The following is a 23,001-nucleotide window of genomic DNA, read 5'->3' as shown; positions in this document are numbered from 1 at the left end:
GAATTCTACCTTGAAAGTCTGGATAGAGCAGAGTATGTACACTGGTGCAGATAGGAGCTGGAGGCACAGGGAATCCAGGGCGGATGATACCTCCAGGACCAGGGGTGTGAGTGACGATACTGGGAGGGTAGAGGGTGAGTGGGTTGGAAAGAGGGAACCGATTACAAGGATCTACATGTGACCTCCTCTCTGGGGGATGGACAACAGAAAAGGGGGTGATGGGAGATGTGGGACAGGGCAAGATATGACAAAATAATAATTTATAAATTATCAAGGGCTCATGAGGGAGGGGGGAGAGGAAAAAAGAAGACCTGATGCCAAGGGCTTACGTGGAGAGCAAATACTTTAAAATTGATGAGGGTAAAGCATGTACAGATGTGCTTTACACAAGTGGTATATGTATGGATTGTGATAAGAGTTATATGAGTCCCTAAAAATGTGTTTTTAAAAAAAGAAAATGAAATCCTTCTCTAATCTCCCTTTTCCTGTAAGATTTCTCATGGCTGGTGTATAGAAACACGAGTTTAATTGGTTGATGCTATAATTCTGCATCTTTCTAATGTCTTGGTTCATTCTGGTCAGTTATCTTGTGAATTACATTCTATATTTACTATCAAGAAGCCCTTGTGATGCTATAGGCTAACCAATGGGTTGCTAACTACAAGGTCAGCAGTTCAAATTCACTAGCTGTTCCGCAGGAGTAAGACCAGGCTGGCTGTTCTTATAAAGATTTATAGTCTTGGAAACCCTAAGGAGCAGTCCTTATTCATCGCATAGGGTCACTGAGTCAGAATTGACCACATAGCAGTGGTTTGGGTATGTCTTTATCCACAATCATATCATCTGCAAATAATCTTTTCCATTTTGGATACTTTATATATATTGTCTTATTGCTCTGGCTAGCACTTCTATATTAATATTACGTAGCAGTGGTCAGAGCAGACACCTTTGTCTTGTTTCTAATTTCAAGGTAAAAGCTCTTTGTCCATAATGTTGACTATTGACTTTTCATAAATGCCCTGAGTCATTTGAGGAATATCTTCCCTTGTATTTCAACCCTCTTCTTTTTTAATCATTTTATTAGGGGTTCATACAACTCTTATCACAATCCGTACACAATAAATTGTGTAAAGCACATCTGTACATTCATTGCCCTTATCATTCTCAAAACATTTGCTCTCCACTTAAGCCCTTGGCATCAGCTCCTCAACCCTCTTTAAGGTGTTAGATTTCATCAAATGTTTTTTACTGCATTCAGAGGATTGGTTTTTTTACCCCCTTGTCCTATTGATGTGTAGTAAATTGTTTGATTTTTCTAATGTTGACTCATCCTTGCATTCCTGGAATAAATCCCATTTGGTTGTGGTATGTGACTCACTTAATACTCTGTTGAATTGTTTATTAGGATTTTGTTGAAAAGTTTCCCATCTGTATTCATAAGAGATTCTGGCATGTAGTTTTTTGTGTTGTCTTTGCCTGGCTGGTATTATGTTTGTGTCCTCTGGTGGTATCAATTTTTCTGTTGGGTGGGATATATATTATTGCAGGTGGCACAGTCTATTTTGTTTAGTTGGCTTCTCGTGTCATTTAGGTCCAGTATTCCTTGATCTTCTTTCTAGATGTTCTGTCCAATATGGAAAGTTGTGTTTGAAGCCTCCAACTATTATTGCCACTCACTCACTGCCATTGATTTGATGGTGACTAGGGTAGTTACATAACCTGGTGTCAACTTGAGAGGATTATGAGTGAAGGGGTGGAGTCTGGCCTATCCATCAAGATATAACCCATGAAGCCTCTGTGTTGGCATGGCCTTCTCCTGAGAATTCTGGGAACTTCTGCATTTTCCCTCCTTGGAGGCAAGAGACACTTCTCTCTCTGCTCACTCCCTTGGAGATTCTCTAACAAGGCTCTCTCCCTGTGAGACATTTCTGAGAAACATGGACCTACCCTGATGCAGCCCTGGGAGCTGGAGAAGCCATGTGGAGACCCCTGCCAGCGCTGAGATGCTTACAATGCCACTGTATCCATAAGACTTCCTGCCCACTAGCCTGTGATCTTCCTGCACTTGGCATCATTGTATGTGTTTCGTGAGTCTGAAGGACTTTATAAATTGATTATCAGACATATGGGCAAATATCAGACTTATGGACTTGATCTGGACTGGGATGTTTTCTCAATATTCAGCTGCTCCTGTCTATAAAGCCCTTTCCTATGAACATGGGTGTCCATGAGTTTGTTTCTCTAGTCTACTCAGACTAACACAGCGACTCATAGCGACCATGTTGGGCAGGGTAGAGTTGGACCTGAGTCTCTGAGATTGTAACTTTTTACTGGAATAGAAAACCTATTTTTTCCCTTCAATTATATCAGTGTTTACTATTTAGGTGCCCCAATGTTGGGCACTTTATTAGTCTTTCATTGCTGTCATAAACTTAACAGCTTAAAACACCACCAACTAGTCACCTCACAATTTCTGTAGGTCAGAAGTCCAGCGGGGGCCTGCTGGGTCTTGTCAGTGTCTCCCAAGGAGGAAACTGACTTGTCCTTAGGGGTTTAGCGTCTCCCAAAGAGGAAATCCAGATGTCCTCAGGGGTTGCCTCTTTTTCTGGAGACGATGGGAAGAATCTGCTCCCAGTCATTCTCTTTAGTGGCTGAATCCAGTTCCTTGCAGTTGTAGGATTGGTATCCCTTTTCTTACTTGCTATTGGCCTGGGGCCACTCCCTTAATATCAGTTATTATGGTTGCTAGAGTCTGAAATTCTGATTTTTGTGTACACTCACCCCAGCACTTTTGCAAAAGCTATCATTACGTTCAGGTCTCTGGGTGGTGCCAAATGAAAGGTTGGCAGTTGGAACCCAGCTAATGGTGCCGTGGAACTGTCTTGGTGATCTGCTTCCTCTATGGAGCAGTTCTCATCTGTCCCATGTGGGATCGCCAGGAATAGGAATCGATTCAATAGCAAGAGGTTTGGTTTGGGGGTTACTTTAGTAGAGACGGCTGTGACTTACAGTCTGCATTGGTAATACACTTAGATGACCCCAAACGGTTGTTAGGATGACCACGCAAGAAAAACCCCCAAGAAAGTGGGCTAGGAAAAGAAAGGACGATAGGTGTCAGACACACCAAAGACACGGCTACAGCAAGAGTCCACACTGAGCGCGCAATGCTTTTGTTAATGTATTTATTACAGCAGGTCTTAGTCATTATTGCCATGAAAAATCTTTCATGAAATTCCACAAAATCCTTTAAGCTATTAGTATTAGCTCTTTTTCCTTTTATGGAGTAACCATTTGTTAATTTATGAAATATTTACAGCGTTTACAAAAAGCAAGAGAATGTCTAATAAAATTTCTATACTTACAAAATTCATATATACTACTGCATTTGAGATGTCTTACTTGGTAGACCAATTAAACTAGGACATAAAATAATTTACAAAGATATATTTAATTTCTCTTAATTCATTGAAAACAAAACCATATTAGCTATAAATAGTCCTTTACAAATCATTGTAAAACACATTGTTTTAACTCTAGGCTTAACTTGTACAAATATACTTACTAAATGAATTAGTTCAGGTATCAAATAGAACTATGCGTTTAAAATTTCATTTAATACTACAAAAAGAAAAAAAACCAACCCAACAACCAACAAAACAAAACAAATATGTCCCCAAACCTGAAAAAGCAAACTGCCTGGTACTTCAAGTAAAAATATGTAGAACCAGTTTTTATGCACACTTGAGGGGAGGTTCACCTTACACCATTTAAACTGAGATTCATTTGCCACATGTTTAGAGGATACGCTCAACAGATACACACCCAGGCACTTCAATTCAAGCATGATGCTGCTGTGAGAGCTCAGAGACAAGATGGTAGCCCCTCCTTTGGTAGACAAGCTGGTTGGACTAGGGCAAAGTTTGCACAAACATTCATACCTCAATAGCTTCATGCCACCTGGTGCCCCTTATATGGTGCTGTTTGCTACAACTGGAAAACCATTCTGAAGTTTTGGTGACTTCATGAAAATATTTGAAACCTGAACTAACAAAGTTACAAAAACAATCAACTTCTATTCAACTGGCTTCCATCAGCCTTGTAATATGATGATATGCTGCTCTTGGACATGAGAAGACACTGAGTTTCCAAACTTCAAAACCAGGAGCAGACTTCTCTCTAGCTCCTCCTGAAATCTCCACTCATGGTGGCACACCATTTGGCAATGAGTTAACCCCCCTGCTTGTGGAGAATGCCTAGGAGGGCGAGCTCAGTGTGATTTTGGGAGGCACACACACACACACCTTACAAATTTGGATTCATTTTAGATCATCCACAGTAACTAGTTGAAGCAGCTTGGGGGGAAATCCATTTCACAAACATCTTCCCTGTTTAACTTAGAATAATGTTGCTTTGATGAAACCCACAAAATTTGTATTGTAGATAGAGACTTCTAAAATAATAAATGAAAACCTTATCTTTGAAAACTTGCTTATTTAATGGTGTCAGGGTTTTCCAAACATTCTCCTTTCTTCTGATTGCCGTATAGGTACTGTATCTTTCTTGTAATGCGGATTATAGAAGGCACATATTTAAGAGTTTAAGGTTCTATTAGTTCAGGTTCTATATGGAGGCAAATATTTTAATCTATTTTGTACAGATCCACAAGACTGAGCTTAGATAGCTCCTTTATGCTGAGAGGGAGCCTGGGAGCAGGGTTCCCGCTCAGAAGTGAGTTGGCACGTGGGGCGTCAGTTGGGAAGGACTGGAGGGGGAAGTCGGGGGCCAGAGAGCTTGGCCGAGGTGCTGATCTGCAGTTCCTCCAGCCTCTTGATGCACTCGTCGCGCAGAGCTATGAGCTCCATGTAGCGGTGCTCCACAGGGTTCGGCTGCTGCAAAGAGCCAGAGACAGCAGTTAGTCCTTCACGATGGCCAGCTCCTGAGAGCAGAGCTGCACTCCCCTGTAGCCCCCACTGCCACTATATGATAATCCCACTCAGGGAAGACTGATGCAAAACACCCAAGTCCAACCTGGTGCCTTCGAGTCCACCCCAGCTGCTAGTGATCCTGCAGGACACAGTTGAACTGCCCCGGGAAGTTTCCAGGATGGCCTTGTGGAAGCAGGCTGCTGCTGCTTTCTGCCTTGGAGCCACTGGTGGGTTTGAAGTGCTGGCTTTGCAGTTAGCACTTAACCACTGTCCCACCAGGGTTCCTTAGGATTCATGTCCATCCACAACTTCTTTAAAACAGAGCCAAATTTAATCACGCAGAAAAGGACAAAGTAAGCACACCCCCACATACTCACGCACCCTAGGTATTCACACCAAGAAATCATGAATGCAAATCCTCTGTCATACATGCACCCATCACCTTCTTGTTCGAACTAGTCAACGTGAACATAGCTGAAGTCTCCTGTGTCTTTTGTCTGCAGGCCCACTGCTCTTCTCCTTTAGTAAGAGGTACCAATGGTTCTGGAGTTGGCATGTGGCCTTCCTAGGCAGACTCGTGTTCCATTTCTACATGGATGCTTAAACATGAAACTGTTCAAGTTTGTGTCAATTGTATCATGTTAGATCAGTCATGGGTGTTTTGGACCCAACATTGTGATTTTGAACCCTTTCCTGGTTGAGTGCCATTGAATGAATGAACCTGACACCTTCCCACCTGTGGTAGTTACATAATCTGGTGTCAATTTGGGACTTGAAAGGATTAAGAGGGAAGGGGTGGGGTCTAGTCTGTCAATCAGGGCATAGGCAATGAGGCCTCTGTGTGGGCATGGCCTTCTCCTGAGGATTCTAGTAACTCCTGTATTTCTTCCTTGGAGGCAGGAGACACACGCTCTCACGGCTCACTCCCTGAGAGACGCTCTACTGACAAGACACATGGCACCAAGCTGATAGACCCTCTGTTTTGGGAACTGGAGAAGCCACGGGGAGTCCCCTGACAGCACTGAGATGCTTACAATGCCCCTGGATCACAAGACTATCAAGTGTTCATGTCTACACATGTCTCTTTCTTGGCTCTCTTTTCTTCCACACAAGTCTTGCTCTATAGTAGGTTGAGTTCTTCCTCTATAGTCTCCTCCACAATTGCTTTGGCTCTGGTTCAAGACCACCCCCCCTTTTGTCATATGAATTTGGGAATCAGTTTGTTATTGTACCAGAAGCACAATTAGGCAAGAGAAAGAAATCAGTGGTAAACCATTTTAGTCCACAACATGACTATTGTTAGACAACTTGAGAGTGTCCATAGAAAAGCTCTTAGAAATGAAAAACAAAAAATTTTATCAGTGGGTGCCCACCTTCCTGACAGGATCACTGAAGACAAATGTGTGCATAAGCAAATGTGGTGAAGAAAGCGAATGTTGGCCGGCTATCAAAAGATATAGCGTCTGGGGTCTTAAAGGCCTGAAGATAAACAAGTGGCCATCTAGCTGAGAAGCATCAAAGCTCACATGGAAGAAGCACACCAGCCTGTCAGACCACAAGGCGCAGAAGGGACCAGTTATCAAAAATCAAAGAACTAGAAATCATATCAATGGGTGCCCACCTCCTTGATATGATCAATGAAGACAAACGTGTGCATAAGCAAATGTGGTGAAGAAAGCTGATGGTGCCTGGCTATCAAAGATATACTGTCTGGGGTCTTAAAGGCACAAAGATAAACAAGTGATCATCTAGATCAGAAGCAACAAAGCCCACATGGAAGAAACACACCAGCCTGTGTGACCACGAGCTGTCGAAGGGATCAAGTGTGAAGGAACAAAAAAATCATATCATTGTAAATGTAAGTACAGAGTGGAGATTCAAAGCCCATTGATAGCCAACCAGACACCCCCTTACTGAAGGGTTGTGGGGGGGAGATGAGCCAATCAGGGTGCAGGGTAGCAACGATGAAACATAACTTTCCTCTAGTTCCTAAATGCTTCCCCACCCACCACTATCATGATCCTAATTCTACCTTACAAATTTGGCTAGACCAGAGGATGTACATAGGTACAGATGTACAGATAGCAACTGGAAACACAGGGAATCCAGGACAGATGACTCCTTCAGGACCAGTGGTGAGAGTGACGATGCCTGGAGGGTGGAGAAAATGTGGGGTAGAAAGGGGGAACTGATTACAAGAATCTACATATAGCCTCCACCTTGGGGGAGGGACAGCAGAGAAGGTGGGGGGGCGACATCGGTAAGTGTTACATATGACAAAATAATAATTTATGAATGATGAAGGGTTCATGAAGTAGGGGAGAGCGGGGAGGGAGGGAGAAAATGAGAAGTAGATATTAAAGGCTCAAGTAGAAGGTAAATGTTTTGAGAATGATGGCAACAATGTACATATGTTCTTGACACAATGCATGTATGTATGGATTGTGATAAGAATTGTACGAGCCCCCAGTAAAATGATTTAAAAAAGAAAGAAAAATAGGTAAATAGTAAGCCATTGAGTAGAGTATGAGGTGCCCATTAAAAGTGGTATTCATAAGAATTATGTAACAAGATATGCAAATATGTATGAGTTTATGTAAAAAATAGTAAATTCTTACATATCTAATGATTATATCTGTTAACATGATGAAAGTATGTATGGGTTTAGATAAGAAATTGAAATAGAGAAAAATAAACATAAAGGATACACAAAAAAGAAATGAAAAACAAACAAACAAAAAAGGTCCCAAACAAAATAGAGGTGTCTTTTGCCTGCAGAATCCCACCATTTAGAGGACAAACTATGAGGGCCCAATAATGATAGTACAAAAAAACCGTAATGACATTTAAAGCAGCTTTAAATATTATATCCTGATTCTGACTTGTTGCTAGCCCATCAAATGGGAACATGAGCATGTCCCTAAACTCTGCTGCGTTTCTCTGTCAAAGCTTGTGGCCTTTCACAGTGCACCTATCCTGTCGTCTTTGAGATGAACAGTCCATTACGGGAAGGGGACTGTGTATTCTGGTGTGTATGTCTACATAGGTCAGTATCTCAGCATGGGAACCAACCCCACCGCGCCCTAGTAACTGTCTGCATACCCACTGAGTCTCACAACCGGGTAAGCCTTTATAAGTGATCAAGTCCGTTCGTATTGACACGGTGGCTGGAACGATGGTGAGGACAGCACCGGAGAGGGAAGTGTTTCCTTCTCTATTGTACATGGGGTTTGCTATGTGTCGAAATGACTTAATGGCACCTCATAACAACAAAGTCCATTCTCGTAGGATTTCTATCATATAATGAGAAAGTACTATGTGATCTGATTTCCGTCTATTTCTGTATGAAAACTAAGCAGAGCTTTTATAACTAAGTCCAATCAATGGAGGGAAGAAGGAGCCTTGGTATGGCAGTGGGTTAGGTGTTGGGTTGCTAATCCCAGAAAGATCAGTGGTTCAAACCCATCCATTAGCTGTTCTGCGGGAGAAAGATGAGGCAGTCTGCTTCCATCCAGACAGACAGCCTGGGAAACCCTATGGGGAAGTTCCACTTGACCTTCCAGGGTCTCCAGCAGTCAGAGTTGAAGCAATAGGACGTAACTAGGAACGTAGTTTACACGTCTTCCACCACATCCATCCCTGTGGCACTTGTGCCCAGCTGCTCATGTTCCCGGCTTCCCTCCTTGTGGGTGGAGACTCCCTCTTCTGAAGCTTTGTCCTCCCAGTGCCTGGAGCATGGGAACATTCAGTACTTGGGAGCTGAAAATACACTGTGCTGAGGGACACAGAGATGAGCAGAAGACACTGAACATTCTGAAAATGTAGCCAGAAAGGGGAAGCGGCATTCTCTTCAGAGGAAAATCCCATGGATTACAGCACTCCCTCAAATACATGATGGGGACAATGTACAAGAGGATGGCACTCCTGTCAGGCCCCCTTTCCAGCCAGGAGGCTGTGGTAGGAGGACGGGGACACACGTATGACTGGAAGTGCTTCTCACCAAGTTGCTTCTCACTTGAGGCGCCACAGACCATTACTGACCAGTAATGCCTTGATGTTTTCAGAAAAGAATTGCTCCTTGGCCCCAGAACTTCAAGAATTAGCTCATGGACAAAAGATGCCAGCAATGGTAGGTTTCCGAGGACAAGCACAGTGCTCACCTAGAAAGGGGCCTATCTCCTATCACCTCAGTTCGCAGCCTGGAAGCCTTTCCCTGCAGCCTGTACTTGGTATTCCAAACATCACAGCCAGTGGAAAGAAAGGGTCTCAGGGTGCTGCCCAAACCATACACGAAGCAAGTGAATGTTCTCAAGCCCTGGAACTGGCCACTACCCCCAAAGAATACACATTTCGACCACTACTAAATGGCAAGTCTTGCAGGCAAGTGAGAGACCTTGAAGTGCCAGTGCCAGCTTGAAGCTGGCATTTCCCCAGTGAGAAAGGGAGCCTGCAGGCTGGCATCAGATCACTGCCAAAAGAGAATCAACAATTGAGGTGACAGGCTGCAGTAGTGTGGCCCTGCTGTCATCGTGATCCTTCCATGGGGACCAAAGCAGGTGCTTCTGCAAGACTGTCCTGGAACCAGAAATTCAGACAATAGTGCCAGCCCAGATGGAGGGCAAGCCCAACTCGGGCTGCCCCCAAGGCCTTAAAGCAGGGCCCAAGCAGAGAGCTTGCAGCACTGCTGTCTCCTCTCTGCTTTTGGGTGGGGGAGGGAAGGACAAAAATCTCAAGTACATCTTTAATAAGATGGGGAGTCTCTCGCTTCAGGAAATAGATCACCGGACCTTTCTTCCCTGGAGCCCCTCCTGATGAAAACAAAATCACCTCTTGCCTTCCCTCTCCCACTGTGCTGTGCGCAGCCATTCGTGGGAAATCGGTTTCTTTTTATGCTGAAAGGTTCTTCTACGTTGTGTCACTGGCAAGTCTTCCGGTGACAGATATGCAATGGGGAAGTGCTTCCAGGGATTAAAAATTATTTTTTTCTATTTATTTTTTCCTCTTTATATTCATTTTTATTTTCTTTTTGTATTGTCTTCATTATTGTTGCTTTGCCTACCTATCTAAGATAGGCATAGGATGCAAGCCCAAGGAGAAATCAACAGACCAAAGGTTCCTGAGTGACTCAGGGGGAGGAGGAGGAGGCTGGGCAAGGGAGCAGTGAGCAAACAACGCCACAGACAGGGTAACAAGCAGGGAATTAAAGTCAACAACGAGGAGGATGTAGAGATCCTGAGGGTGTCGGAGCAACAGCAATCTAGCTGAGAGGACTTAATAAGAGGTAGAAGAAGGGCAAGTGTGATGGTGGGGCAGGAGGAAGGTGAAAGGAAACAGCAGAAAGATCTAGGAAGCGCAAAGCTGTGGATCGAGGTACACACATAGGTGTGCACATATGTAAAAATGCTAATTCATAAAAATAGATATATTAGCATAGGCATACATATTTATATGGCAATACATTGAGGAAATGGACAAACTTTGGGCCTCTGCTCAAGCCCTCCCTCAACCCAAGAACCCTTTATTCTAACAACCTGGCATTCTGTGATGCTCACCCTCCTGGCATGACCGCTGAAGATAAAATGGGTACATGAGCTAATGTGGTGAAGAAAGCAGACGGTGCCCTGCTATTAAAAGACATAGCATCTGGGGTCTTAAAGGCTTGAAGTTAAACAAGCAGTTATCCAGCAGGAAAGCAAGAAGCCCACACAGAAGAAGCACACCAGCCTGTGCGATCATGAGGTGATGACAGGATCAGGTAACAGGCATCCGAAGACCCAAAACAAAGAAACAATAACCATATTGTTGAGAATGAGGTAGGTCAGAGCAGAGACCCAAAACCCATCTATAGACAATGGGGCTTCCCCTCACAGACGGGTCACAAAGAAGATGAGTCAACTAGGGTGCATTTTAGCACCGATGAAACACAACACACAATATTCCTCTGGTTCCTTGAGGCTTCCTCACTCCCCGCTATCAGGACCCCAGTCTTGCATATCACAGCAGGCTAGGCCGCAGCATATACACAGGTACAGATAAAAGCTTAGGACACATGGAATCCAGGTCAGATAAAGCCCTCAGGAACAGAAATGGGAGTAGCGGTACCCGGAGGGTAGGGGAAAGGAGAGGAAAGAAGGGGCAGAAGGAACTGCGGGTGAAGGGAAGACAGCGGTTGGTGTAAGATATGAAAATAATAATTTACAATTTTTCAAGGAGTCATGAGGGTGGGGGGGTTAAAAAGAAGAGCTGATACCAAGGGCTCAACTAGAAAGTAAATGTTTATAAAATAATGATGGCAACATCTGTACAAATATGCTTGATACAATTGATGTATGGATTGTTATGAACTTAAAGAGGCCCCCAAAAATGATCTTAAAAACAATCAGTGCACCTAAAAGCCAAACTGCCATCAAGTCGATGCCGACGCCTAGTGACGCTAGAGGACAGGGGAGAATTGTCTCTGTGGGTGTAAAGAGTGAAACTATCTTTACATTTTAATAAAAATGGTGCTGGCTATGTGGCAGTGAAATTAAAGTTAACTATCACTCAAAAAGAAGTGGGTTAGTGCTTAAATTGTGGGATTTGTCTGTCATTTCTTTCCCTGTGATATTAAGTGACAGCGCAGTTAGTACCATTCTCAGTGCACTTACTTGTTGCTTGATTCTGGGGTTCCAACGAATGTAGTAATTTACCCAGAGTTCCAAGTGGCGCATACTGGCAACTGGATATAAAATGCGATTGATTTCTTTTGTATAGAAGGGGTTCTTGAATTTTTCTTTATTACTGTTTATCAACGACCATAAAGAAACTGTTCTTTCTGTAACTTTCTACATAAAAAGAGAGTGGAAAGCATAAGATAAACACACAGAAACACATCCAAGGGCACTTCAGAAAGTTTTCAGAACAATTCCATTGCCTCTCCATTCCATTTGTCCCTGAACTTCTGCAAGTACCCCCCATAAACCATTTTGCAACCTCTGCCCATGCCTGCCACTTGATGTCACCACACACCTGCATTATCCCCACCACAAAGAGCTCAAAGCATGGCCCTGGCCATTGTCTTTCTGTGCAGTTCAATGACGTTGATTCCAGTCCTCCTGTTGTGTCTGGCACCACCCTCACAATCTCTACTCACCATTTGCTTAGACTCACGGTCCCCTAAATGTCTCCCCCTATATTTTAGCATTACTGCTGTGGCACTGGGCTGCTAACTACACGCTGGGGAGTTCAAACACACCAGGTGCTCCATGGGAGAAAAATGAGGCTCGCTGTTCCTGTAGAGGTTTACACAACCTCAAAACCCTCTAGAGGGACACTCTAAGTTGGAATCGACTCAGTGGCAATTGATTTGGTTTCTGGTTGGGTTGGATAATTCTGCCTCAATATCTAAGGCAGAGAGTCTTTATTTGGGCTAAGCTCTTGCTCAGTGTAAAGATGACTCGGGGGAGTCATCTGGTTCAAGGCTTAACAATTACCCCTGCTAATGAACTTGGAGTCCCGTGGTCTCAGTAGGTCCAGTAAGTCTAGGTTGCATGATAATTTGAAACTCTGTTTCACATTGTTCCTCCTTTTGATCAGGATCCATGTACTGTGTCCTTTATCAAAAAATTGATAAATGATAGCCCTCATGGCAAAGCAGGTAGCAGTTCCTAAACACACTCACGGGGACTGTAGCCCATTTCCTTTTCCAAATCCTGGGTCTTCCTCATTTCCCCCAGGCAAAGAGATACTAATTGTTGTACCTGGAGGGTCACTGACAAGCTTTGAAGATCCCAGGAACTACTCTCCAAACAGAAACTCCAAACACACTATTAAACCAACTGATTAGGCAGACCCACCAAATTATGCCCCTACACCTTCTAAGTTCAGGAGGTGTTTCATTGTAACTAAGTAATATGGGCAGCTGCCACCACACTCCCCACCCCGGTCTTTTCTTTTTTCTTTTTTGAGCAAGGCTTGCCTTTGCTGATGCAAGATGATATATAACGTTTGTTTCCTGTCACTGAGTCACTCCTAACTCAGTGACCCTCTACAGAGTTTCCTCCTCTTTCTGCTGAGGAGCAAGGCTGATACATTTTGACCCCCCAACCTTGAGGTTAGCTGTCTGACACTTACCCAGCAGTACCACCAAGGTCCCTTCATCTTGGTGATAAATTACATTTGTTGAGTTGGTTAACTGTTACTCTTAGTTAATGCCAATTTCCCCAATCACCTGAAACAAAAGCCCCCTCCTCGCTCCCCATTAGCCCTGGTAACCACGAATCACCCTTGGCCTTTGTACAATATTTATACAATATTAAACCTTTTGTGACCGACTTCTTTCAGCATGTCTTCAAAGTTCATTCATGCAGGACCTTCATTGCTCTTTAGGGTGGAATAGTATACATTGTACATGCAGGGGGTTTCCAAAAGGTCAAAAAAATCCTATTATCCTTTCATTTCAGTTTTGACGTTTCTGAAGCCCCTTTGCATGTACCACTGTTTGCTAATCCATTCATCCACTGATGAGCACTTGGGTTATTTCCACTTTCTGGCCATTGTGAATGGTGTTGCAACACACACTGTTATACCAGTTTTTGTACGGACAGCACAGTCTCTCCCAGAGTGGGGGCACCATTGTACCCCCCCAACAATGGATGAAGGCTCCGACTGGACCACCTTGTCAACAGAGCTCATTCTTTCAGGCTCCTGCATAGAACATACAGTGCCAGCTACTAGGAGGCAAGTGGGGGAAGGGAACTGGGACTCTCAACAGTCAGCACATGTCTGTCTGTCTGTCTGATCCACTCAGGAAACAAGGGTCCCAGAAAATAAAATTCCAGACATTTGTCAAGAGTCCTCAGCTCTAGAAAGGGGTGAGGGGACCTGGGAATCTAAAGAGATCTTCAACTGATTTTCTTCTCCTTTTGTGCCCCAGTGATGGCTGGCTTCATTGCTGTTTGCGATTCGATCATGGCCAACTATTTACTAGCGGCTCATCTCCAGCCTCAACCACTTTGTTGCTGTGTCTCCTTCCTATTTCCTCATTCTTGGGGGTCTGGCTCTTTAACCCTCGTGATTTGGGGCCAGAGCTTGCACATATGGGGGAGCCTTTACTAAAGGGGTGGGCATACTTTACTCACCTGTCTTTCTCGGACAGATTCACAGTTGTACAAGAAAGTACCAAACCGGCAACTATACAGATGATCCAGAATTGTAATCAAAAACTGCTCATTGAATTCAAAAGCTGTGGGGAACTAGACAAAACAAAAGAGCAAACAAAGTATGAAGACGCTATGCATGCCCTCTGGTTGGTGTTTTGTTAGTGTCTTGTCCAGGACTGAGAAGTTGAGTTATGAGGTAATGGAATAATGAACATTTTTGCAAGAAAATGATCCAATTTTCTGGGTTCTCCTGACCATGTAGTATACCCCAAACACACTGCCATCAAGTTGATTCCAACTCATAGTGATCCTATAAGGAAGAGTAGAACCACCCCATAGGGTTTTCAAAGCTGTAAATCTCTAGGGAAGCTAACAGCCACAGCTTTCTCCCAAGGAGAATAGCTGGTGGTTCTGAACTGCTAACCTTGAGGTTAGCAGCCCAATGCCCAACCCCTAGGCCACCAGGGTTCCCTATACAGGTTATAAAGAATAGTTTAATTTCAGTATTAACAGGCTTTCTATATTTAAATGCCAGCGCAGAAAGTATGTAAAATATAACTTGGCATCTTCTATTAGTAGAATACAATTAATGGTTGGATTTTTAAATTTTGTATGTAAAATTTCAAACAAACAAGTAATAACAAAACTAGGACACTGAACTCCCATGCACCCAATACCCGTTCCAAGAAGTAGCCACATATGACCCATCTGGTTTCGTAGTCTTCTGAAACCAACCCGCTATCACATCCAAACACTTCATTTTAACATAGACTTGAAGGCATTCTCAACCTTTACGTCTATTACCTGTTTTGACATTTGCCACACGCAATCAATGAACTGCAGGAAAATTGGAGATCGGTCAGCATCTGCGTGGTTTTTGTCACCATGACCTATCCTCTGAAACGAGTCCGTGAAGATGTGTTAGTTCCCAGGTACCAAGCTGAAGGAAGCCTACCAGCTGTTTCCTTGTCAATGTCGACTCTTGGTGACCCAAGCATGTCAGTCACAAGCATGTCAGTCAGAGTAGAGAACTGTGCTGGGGGCTTGGGGGTTCAATGGTTGTTTTCCCAGAAGGAGACCACCTGAGCTCTTTTAAGCCACCTTAACTACCCACTTTTCGGTTAGGAACCTAGAGCTGAACTGAACCACCCAGAGATGTCAGTAACCAATAAAGTCCAAACCCACTGCCGCTGAGTTGATGCTGACTTGCAGCATCCTTAGAGGATATGGTAAAACTGTCCCCCTGTGGGTTTCCGAGACTGTAACTCTTTAGGGGAGCAGAAAGCCTCATTTGTCTCCTATCGAATGGTTAGCAGTTTCAAACTGCTGACTTTGTGGTTAGCTGCCCAATTTGTAAGTGCTATGCTAACCAGGGCTCTACAGCACAGTGATCTGCAGTTCAGACTCCCAGAGTGATCAGTGCACTGTAGTGATCCCGGTGTGCACGCCACACGACGTAAGAACTGGGAATTAAATCAAACCTGCTCGGAGAAGTGGGAGCGCTGTGTGTAAGCACTACAACGATTTCACACGAGCAGCTGTGCATGTCCAATGGTGGACAGCTGCAGGACAGTGGCTGGACCATTTTGCAAGGTAGGCTGGCTCTCACTACCTGCCAAAGGAGTTCGTTCTGTTGCTAAGGGTCCAATTCTGAAATGTCAAGACTGGAAACCATGTCAGCAAGGTGTGATGATTGTAATGAAAATTCACTTATATCTTCCTTGGAAACAAGAATGAAAGCCTCATTTATTCATTTACTATGTACAACAATTCATCTTTCAACTTGAAAACATGATCTACACCTCCTAAGGAATTGCGAGGAAGGAAAACAGGGCTACCCAGCCAGACCCCTTTCTGAAGGTCTCCTGGGAGTGTATCCAATGGGTGGGTGTTGCTCCTTCTAGAGGGAAGACCCAGGAATGTGAATTTTCACAGGTTCTCTAGGTGAGTCTTAAAAGTATCAATCAAAAGGATAATATGAAAGGCATCCAATAAATTGTAGTATTTTCATGAAACCAAGTCAACTCAAATAGCTGTAATATGAAGGGGTTTCAAAAAATTGTGGAAAAATGGAATGAAAAGATAATGGATTTTGCCCATGAGCTTTTTGAAGCCTTTCTTGGGTTGACTGACAAAGACTTGTCATTCTATCTCTCTTTTGTTTATTTTCCATGTAAACATTTTTATGCAGACACTCGGAATCATCCTCAAGGGAACGTGTTGGGCGGGGATGGATAGACCTGTCTCCTGCAATGACTTTCACACACATTTGTGCCACCATGATGTGGTCTTCATCCCCTGCCTCAGATTTTCTTTCTTTCTATAAACACATGGTTTAGAAACCCCTCGTCTCATCTTCTTTGACAGTGATCTGACATTTTCAAAACAATTAGATTTGCTCTTTACTTACAGATGCAAATTTATGTCCAAAACTTATCCATTCTTTTTGGACCAAGATCTCGAAGCCTTCGATGGTCCGGTAGTAGCTGTCCAGCATCAGCATGGCCAGGGCCGTGAGCTGGGCCGTGCGGTCCCAGCCGTCGCTGCAGTGCACCAGCACCGAGCTCTTCCCGGAAGACACTTTGTCGGCCACCTGAATGGCTCCTGTCAAAACCAGCTGCAACGAGCACATTGTGAGGTAATATCAAACTTATATTGGAAAAGACATTTCATTACTTCCAGGGGGGTTAAAATAGCCTTACTTTAAAATATGGAGTTAGATCTAGAACAGAACGGTTTCTGAAATTGGAACACAGGAGTAGCAGTGTATATTGGGTTGCTGAGTTGGATCCGACTCAAAGGTACCTAATAACAACACCAACAACTACATATTCAAAACCACACGCACAGACACCCAGAAAGTCAGGCAGCATTTAACACATTTAACACCAATTTTCACATGAGTCAGCTCACAGGCTGGATACAATGGAAACCATCATCGGCCTTTGGGCTGACAAAATATAAATTTCTATTTGACGTGTACATAGGGGGGAGTGTATATCCTAAAGATAGGAAGCCTGGTGGTACTGTTGGTTAAGCACTAGAATGCTACCCATAAGGTTGGCAGTTCAAGTCCACAATCCATGCCCTGGGACAAAGGTGATGCTCTCTGCACCCATAAAGATCTACAGCGGTTCTCAACCTGTGGGTCATGATCCCTTGGGGGGGGGTGTCAAACGACCTTTTCACAGGGGTTACCTAAGACCATCGGAAAACACATTATTACTGATGGTCTTAGGAACCGAGACACCACTCCTGTATTGTCTCCAGGTGGGTTGCCCACATGCAGATATGCCCATATACAAGTATCCCACGTGAAGACTGTTACCCATGCTACACCACGCTTCAAACAAAATTTTACTGATTTGTCATCGGAAATAAACATTTCACAATATATAACGACATACTGTTTTTGTGATGAATCACTATGCTTTAATGATGTTCCATTTGTAACAATGAATATACATCCTGCGTATCAGATAGTTACATGATGATTCATCACAGTAGCAAAATGACAGTGATGAAGTAGCAATGAAAATAATGTTATGCTTGGGGGGTCACCATCACATGAGGAACTGTATGAATGGGATCCTAGGCAGGGTTGCCATGCACCAGACTGAGTTGATGGCAATGGGTTTGTCTTAAAGATGACGGTCTAGTACAAATGCGATGTTCGGAAATACAACGAAATGTATGTATACCACAAAACCACTGTTAGGAATATATTTTTGTGATGAACCCAGAACTTACTGAGGCACAGCCATAGTACTCACTCATCTTCAGCGAGCTGGTCAGTAAGATGTAATAAATTCATACAGTTGTGCAACCACCACCACAATGCAATTGTAGGAAATGCCCAGAATACGCCAACCCATAGAGAAAAAAAGTCATTGGTTGCCTGAGGTTGAGGATGGGAGCCTAAGCAAGATTTGGGGCAATGGAAGAGTCCTACAATTGGATTGTGGTGGTGGATGCACTCAATCTTTGTCCTTCTGTGCCTGATGAATTCCTTCAAAGTGCCTCCGTATGGTTGCCTGGATCAGAACTTCATTTCTCTGGATGCCTGAATCTGAGATATCTTGTGTATGGACAGATTTTTTTGGTTTTGTTTATTCATCTGTTGCTGGGCATTTCAGTTGTTTTCATCATTTCACTATTATAAATAGTAGTGCGATAAACATTGGTGTCCAGGTGTCTATTCTAGTTTCTGCTTTCACTTCTTTGCGATAGAGACCTACGAAGAGGACTGCTGGGTCCTGTGATAATTCTAGACTCAACTTTATGAGGAGCCATCAAACTCTCATCCACAGTGGACACTCTTTTCTTAAAAGGAGTATTTTATTCAGGTAGTTTTACATTTGCAGGAAAGTTTTGAAGGCACAAGAGACATTTTGCATAGCCCTGCGCTGGTCCCCACCCAGCTAATGCGATAAGCTGTGTGGAGCATCCATCCTACCCGAAGATCCAGGACTGAGCCATTATCTAGAACTAAAGTCCAAATGTTGTTCATATGTCTTTTGTTTTAACCTAGCATCCTTTTTCTGTTCCAAGATCATATCCTGGATGTGACATTACACTGAGTTGTCTTAAGTCATTTGTTTTGTAATTCATTTTTTGAGAATGATAAATTAGGAAAAGATAAAATTCAGGCAGGTAAAAAATACAATTCCTATCAAGTTAGAACATAAAATGTGCCTAGAAGACAATCTATCTTAATAATTCAGTCAGTAAAGATCGGCTAGTTTTGCTGGTTGGTGTCATTAGGTACCATCGAGTCAATCCCAACCCACAGCAACCCTCTGCGCAACAGAAGGAAACACGCACGGGCCTGCATACTCCTCACAATTATTCCTCTGCCTGAGCCCATGGATGAAGCCACTGTGCCGATCCATCTTGTTAAAGGCCTTCCTCTTTTTCACCACCCCTCCACTTTACCAAACATGATGTACTTCTCCAGGGACTGGTCTCTCCTGACAACATGTCCAAGGAATGTATGATGAAGTCTTGCTATCCTTGCCTGGAAGGAACACTCTGACCTTACTTCTTCCTATATACGTATATTGGTTTGTCCATGGCACTTTCACTATTCTTATCCAGCACCACAATCTAAATGCATCCACCCACTCTTCTATGGTCTTCCTTGCTGGTAGTAGTATTTGTTAATAATGACTTCCAAGTGTTGCTTCCTTTCGGTTCCCTCAGATACTTGGACTTAAAAGACTAAAGAATTTTTTATGCCTCCATCAATACGAAGGATTGGACATATACAAACATAAAATCTAGTTTTTAAATAAGTCAATTTGAGTTTCCTTTGAACCAAACAACCTCTATTTGGGTCCATGGGGATTACACTTTGCAATGGTGAGATAATAAATTGGCCATTCCTAAGTCAAGCCACACGAAAGACTGAACAAGATGGGAAGAGACGTGTACAAAACACAATGTTCTGGAGGTGATGTGAACTTTTTAATTGGCTGCTATTGTGGCAATGCCGTTGAATCGACACTCTGAATGCTGTTAGGTCAATGGTGACTCATGGTGACCCTACTGGACAGGGTTAAACAGCCTCATATGGTTTCCTTGGTTGTCATCTTGAAATTAACCCACTACTCTACATTGATTCCAACTCATCGTGACCCTATACGACAGAGTAGAACTGTGTCATAGGGTTTCCACAGCTGCAAATCTTTATGAAAATCAGTGGCCCCATCGTTCATCTGCAGAGCAGTTGTTGGCTTCAAACCACTGACCTTTTGGTTAAGAGTCGAGCATCTAACCATTGTGCCACCAGGGTTCCTTACTCGAGGTGAGGGGAACACAAAAGCGTCAGATGCAGAGTATATGCTCTCCACATATGCTGTCTCTCAGTGCTGATGGTTACAAAACTTATGGAATTTGAGTATACCCCATTCTGGTAAACAAGTGAAAAAGATACTTGCCTTGATATGTTCTAGCCAATGAGTGGACTCCAGACTGGACAACCAGTGAGATTCTTCTACATTTGGATAAACAATATCTTTCACTTTTTTTAAAGACTCCCGCATGACATGGATATTATGAATGTCCAAGAAGAAAAGCTCAGCATTATGATATGCATCATCACTTTCATATCCTCCTCCTGTTGCCTAAGAAACAACAAAAAAAAACAGACACAGTGAGTTGGGTTTTCTATTTCATCAGTCACGGGCACAAATGTTAGTTTCAGCATGGCCACTGATTTGACATGATTTCCTATCAACAACACTCTTCATCCGCTAAGCTGGAAACAGATGCCAGGCTGGCAGGGCTGGGGGGGGGGGCAGGTTCTTTTTCGTCAGGTTCTATAAGGACCAGCTCGCTCTTCTTTGGGACCTGGTGAGGCTCTGAATGGTGATCATCGGACACTGATCTGGAAGACGTCATGCTTGCTGTGCAGAAGCAGCCAGCCAGATCCAGGCACCAGTCTTCACATGGGTATGACAGCTTAGAGCAGTGGTTCTCAACCTTCCTAATGCCACGACCCTTTCATACAGTTCATGTTGTGGTGACCCCCAACCATAACATGATTTTCATTGCTCCTTCACAACTGTAATTTTGCTACTGTTATGAATAGGGTGACTCCTGTGAAAGAGTCGTTTGACCCCCAAAGGGGTTGCGACTCATGGGTTGAGAACCACTGGCTTAGAGGAAGCTACTGACCTAGGCTCATAGCTCGGCTTCAGCCCCAAGAGACTGAGGGCAAGGCACCTCTCTAAGCCTCATGGGTCATCTTCTGTAGCCTAGAAAATGCTAGGACCTGTGGCAGGATGAAAGGACCAACAGCAGCCACCAGTGAATGAGCCTGAAGATGTTTCTTTCACATGCTGCACTTTTTCCTTCTTGAGCCTTTACAGCAATGCTGTGAGACAGCGATTACTACCCCCACTTTGCAAGTGAGAAAAGAGATGCTATGCAACTCTACCCCCAAAGTCCCACTGCCAACCTGGTCCTGACTTCAGATGGTTTATCTGCTATGAAAATGCTAAGGACAGATGAAAGGAGCAGGTGTCGCCTCCACCTCAGAGCCGACAAGGATGAACTAGCCAGGGCAGCGTGGCCTTGCTTCGCCTTTGCAACATAGTAGAGAGCCCGTTTTCAATGGAGACAAGAAAAAGAAAGTTTTTGTTTGGGAATCTGTTTTCTGGTTTTGGGTTGTAAAATGCCACAGAACCGGTGGGCTTTCCCTCCGAACCAAAGTTGAACAGCTCAGAGGCTTGTGAAGCATAGAGGGAGAGGACAAGGAAACACCTGCCTGACACCCAAGAGCAGAGGGGAAGTCCCAAACTAAGCGGTTCTCAACCTGTGGGTCGTGACCCCTTTGGGGATGGCCCTTTCACAGGGGTTGCCCGATTCATAACAGTAGCAAAATTACAGTTGAGAAATAGCAACGAAAATAATTTTATGGTGGGGGGAGGGGGGGTTCACCACAACATGACAAACTGTACTAAAAGGTCACGGCATTAGGAAGGTGGAGAACCACTGCCCTAGCTGGATACACTAGCATGGCAGTCAGCTGCTTTCTGACAGCCAGGAGCACACAAGAAATTGCAGGCTTGCTTTGGGTTGGAGAACATGGCAGAGAGCTGGGTCCGCGGAACTTTGTAGCTAGAGACATGTCTCAGCCAGAGGCCTTGGGAGTCAGAGACTCCAGGCGAGAACAGGAGTCAATTTTGCGTACGTATTTAAGTGGGAATGTTTCTTCACTAGGAGCCCTGGTGATGTAGCGGTTACGCTTGAGGCTGCAATCCTCAAGATCAGCACTTTGAAACCACTAGCAGCTCCTCGGGAGAAAGACTGGGCTTTCTACTTCTGTTAACAGTTACAGCCTCAGAAACTCACGGGGGGGGTGGGGGTGGGGGTGGGGGAGGGGTTGCTATGAGTCAGCATGAACTTGATGGCAGCGAGAGATGTAAGTAGGAATGCATCTTCACAGCTTGTTCCAGGTAGCATCTGTGATTAGTAGACAGTCATAATGAACTTGTATTTTTAAAGTTTCTAGCAACCGCAAAACAAAACAAATCCAATGTTATGGTGCTGATTCTGACTCACAGCTACCCTACAGGACAGAATAGAACTGCCCCAGCAGGTTTGCCACGACTGTACATCTTTATGGAAGACTCACTTCTTTCTCCTGCGGACTGACGGAGGGGAGAGTGGCTAACCTCTGCACCGCCAGGACTCCTTTTGAAGTTGTTAGGTGTCGTCGAGTTGATTCTTGACTCATAGTGGCCCTGTGTACAACACAATGCCATCCTCACAACTGTTCTTATGTTTGAGCCAATCAATGAAGTCACTGTGTGCTCTCCATCTTGTCGAAGGTCACCCTCTTTATCGACGGCCCTCCATTTTACCAGGCGTGACATCCCTCTCCAGAGATTGGCGTCTTCTGCTAATATGTCCAAAGTACGTAAGACATAGTCCTGACGTCTTGACTTAAAAGGAGCATTCTGGCTGTATTCTTTCAAAACAGATTTGCTTATTCTTCCCCAGTCCAAGAGATATCCAGTGTTCTTTGTCAATGTTGTGATTCAAATGTTTCGCATCTTTTCCATTTAGTAGCTAAAAAATAAATGGACAAAGGGGTCCTCTCCCTATAGCTGGTTAACTGTGCCTGCAGTCCTCTCGTGAGGTTGACTCCAACTCATGGCGATCTTTTAGGACAGAGGCCAACTATTCCGTAAAGTCTTTGAGCCTGTGAATCTCCACGGAAACAGACTGTCTCATCTTTCTCCAGAGGAGCCACTGGTGGGTTTGAACCAACTTTTCGATGAGCAGTCGAATGCTTACCCACTGCTACCTGAGTAAACTACAGGCAGAAGCATAGGAGGGCCAGCACTAACACACCCCAGCCTCCCCTAGACAGATGACCTGCATCTCTACCCAAGTGGCTTGCAAATAATCATGGTGATCTTCAAAGA

At 44.0% G+C, this 23,001-nt stretch overlaps 1 protein-coding gene across 1 annotated transcript in view; it reads right to left on the bottom strand.

Annotated features, from left to right (window-relative positions):
• Positions 1 to 3,196: 3,196 nt before the first annotated feature.
• The window catches only part of MTM1 (myotubularin 1), a 132,154-nt gene continuing 112,349 nt past the window's right edge, over positions 3,197 to 23,001 (bottom strand). Inside the window, exons 10-15 of the mRNA XM_075538702.1 lie at positions 20,005 to 20,190; positions 16,476 to 16,682; positions 14,870 to 14,962; positions 14,045 to 14,158; positions 11,573 to 11,749; positions 3,197 to 4,889 (exon numbers count right to left, since the gene is read on the bottom strand). Coding sequence (XP_075394817.1) covers positions 4,749 to 4,889; positions 11,573 to 11,749; positions 14,045 to 14,158; positions 14,870 to 14,962; positions 16,476 to 16,682; positions 20,005 to 20,190 — 918 coding nt within the window. The 3' untranslated portion in view covers positions 3,197 to 4,748. The remainder of the gene's footprint in view (positions 4,890 to 11,572; positions 11,750 to 14,044; positions 14,159 to 14,869; positions 14,963 to 16,475; positions 16,683 to 20,004; positions 20,191 to 23,001) is intronic.

This window comes from Tenrec ecaudatus, chromosome X, assembly GCF_050624435.1.
Source record: "Tenrec ecaudatus isolate mTenEca1 chromosome X, mTenEca1.hap1, whole genome shotgun sequence".
NCBI classification, from domain to species: domain Eukaryota; kingdom Metazoa; phylum Chordata; class Mammalia; order Afrosoricida; family Tenrecidae; genus Tenrec; species Tenrec ecaudatus.
Note: the sequence above shows the minus strand (reverse complement) of the source record. Positions and strands in the feature narration are given on the sequence as shown.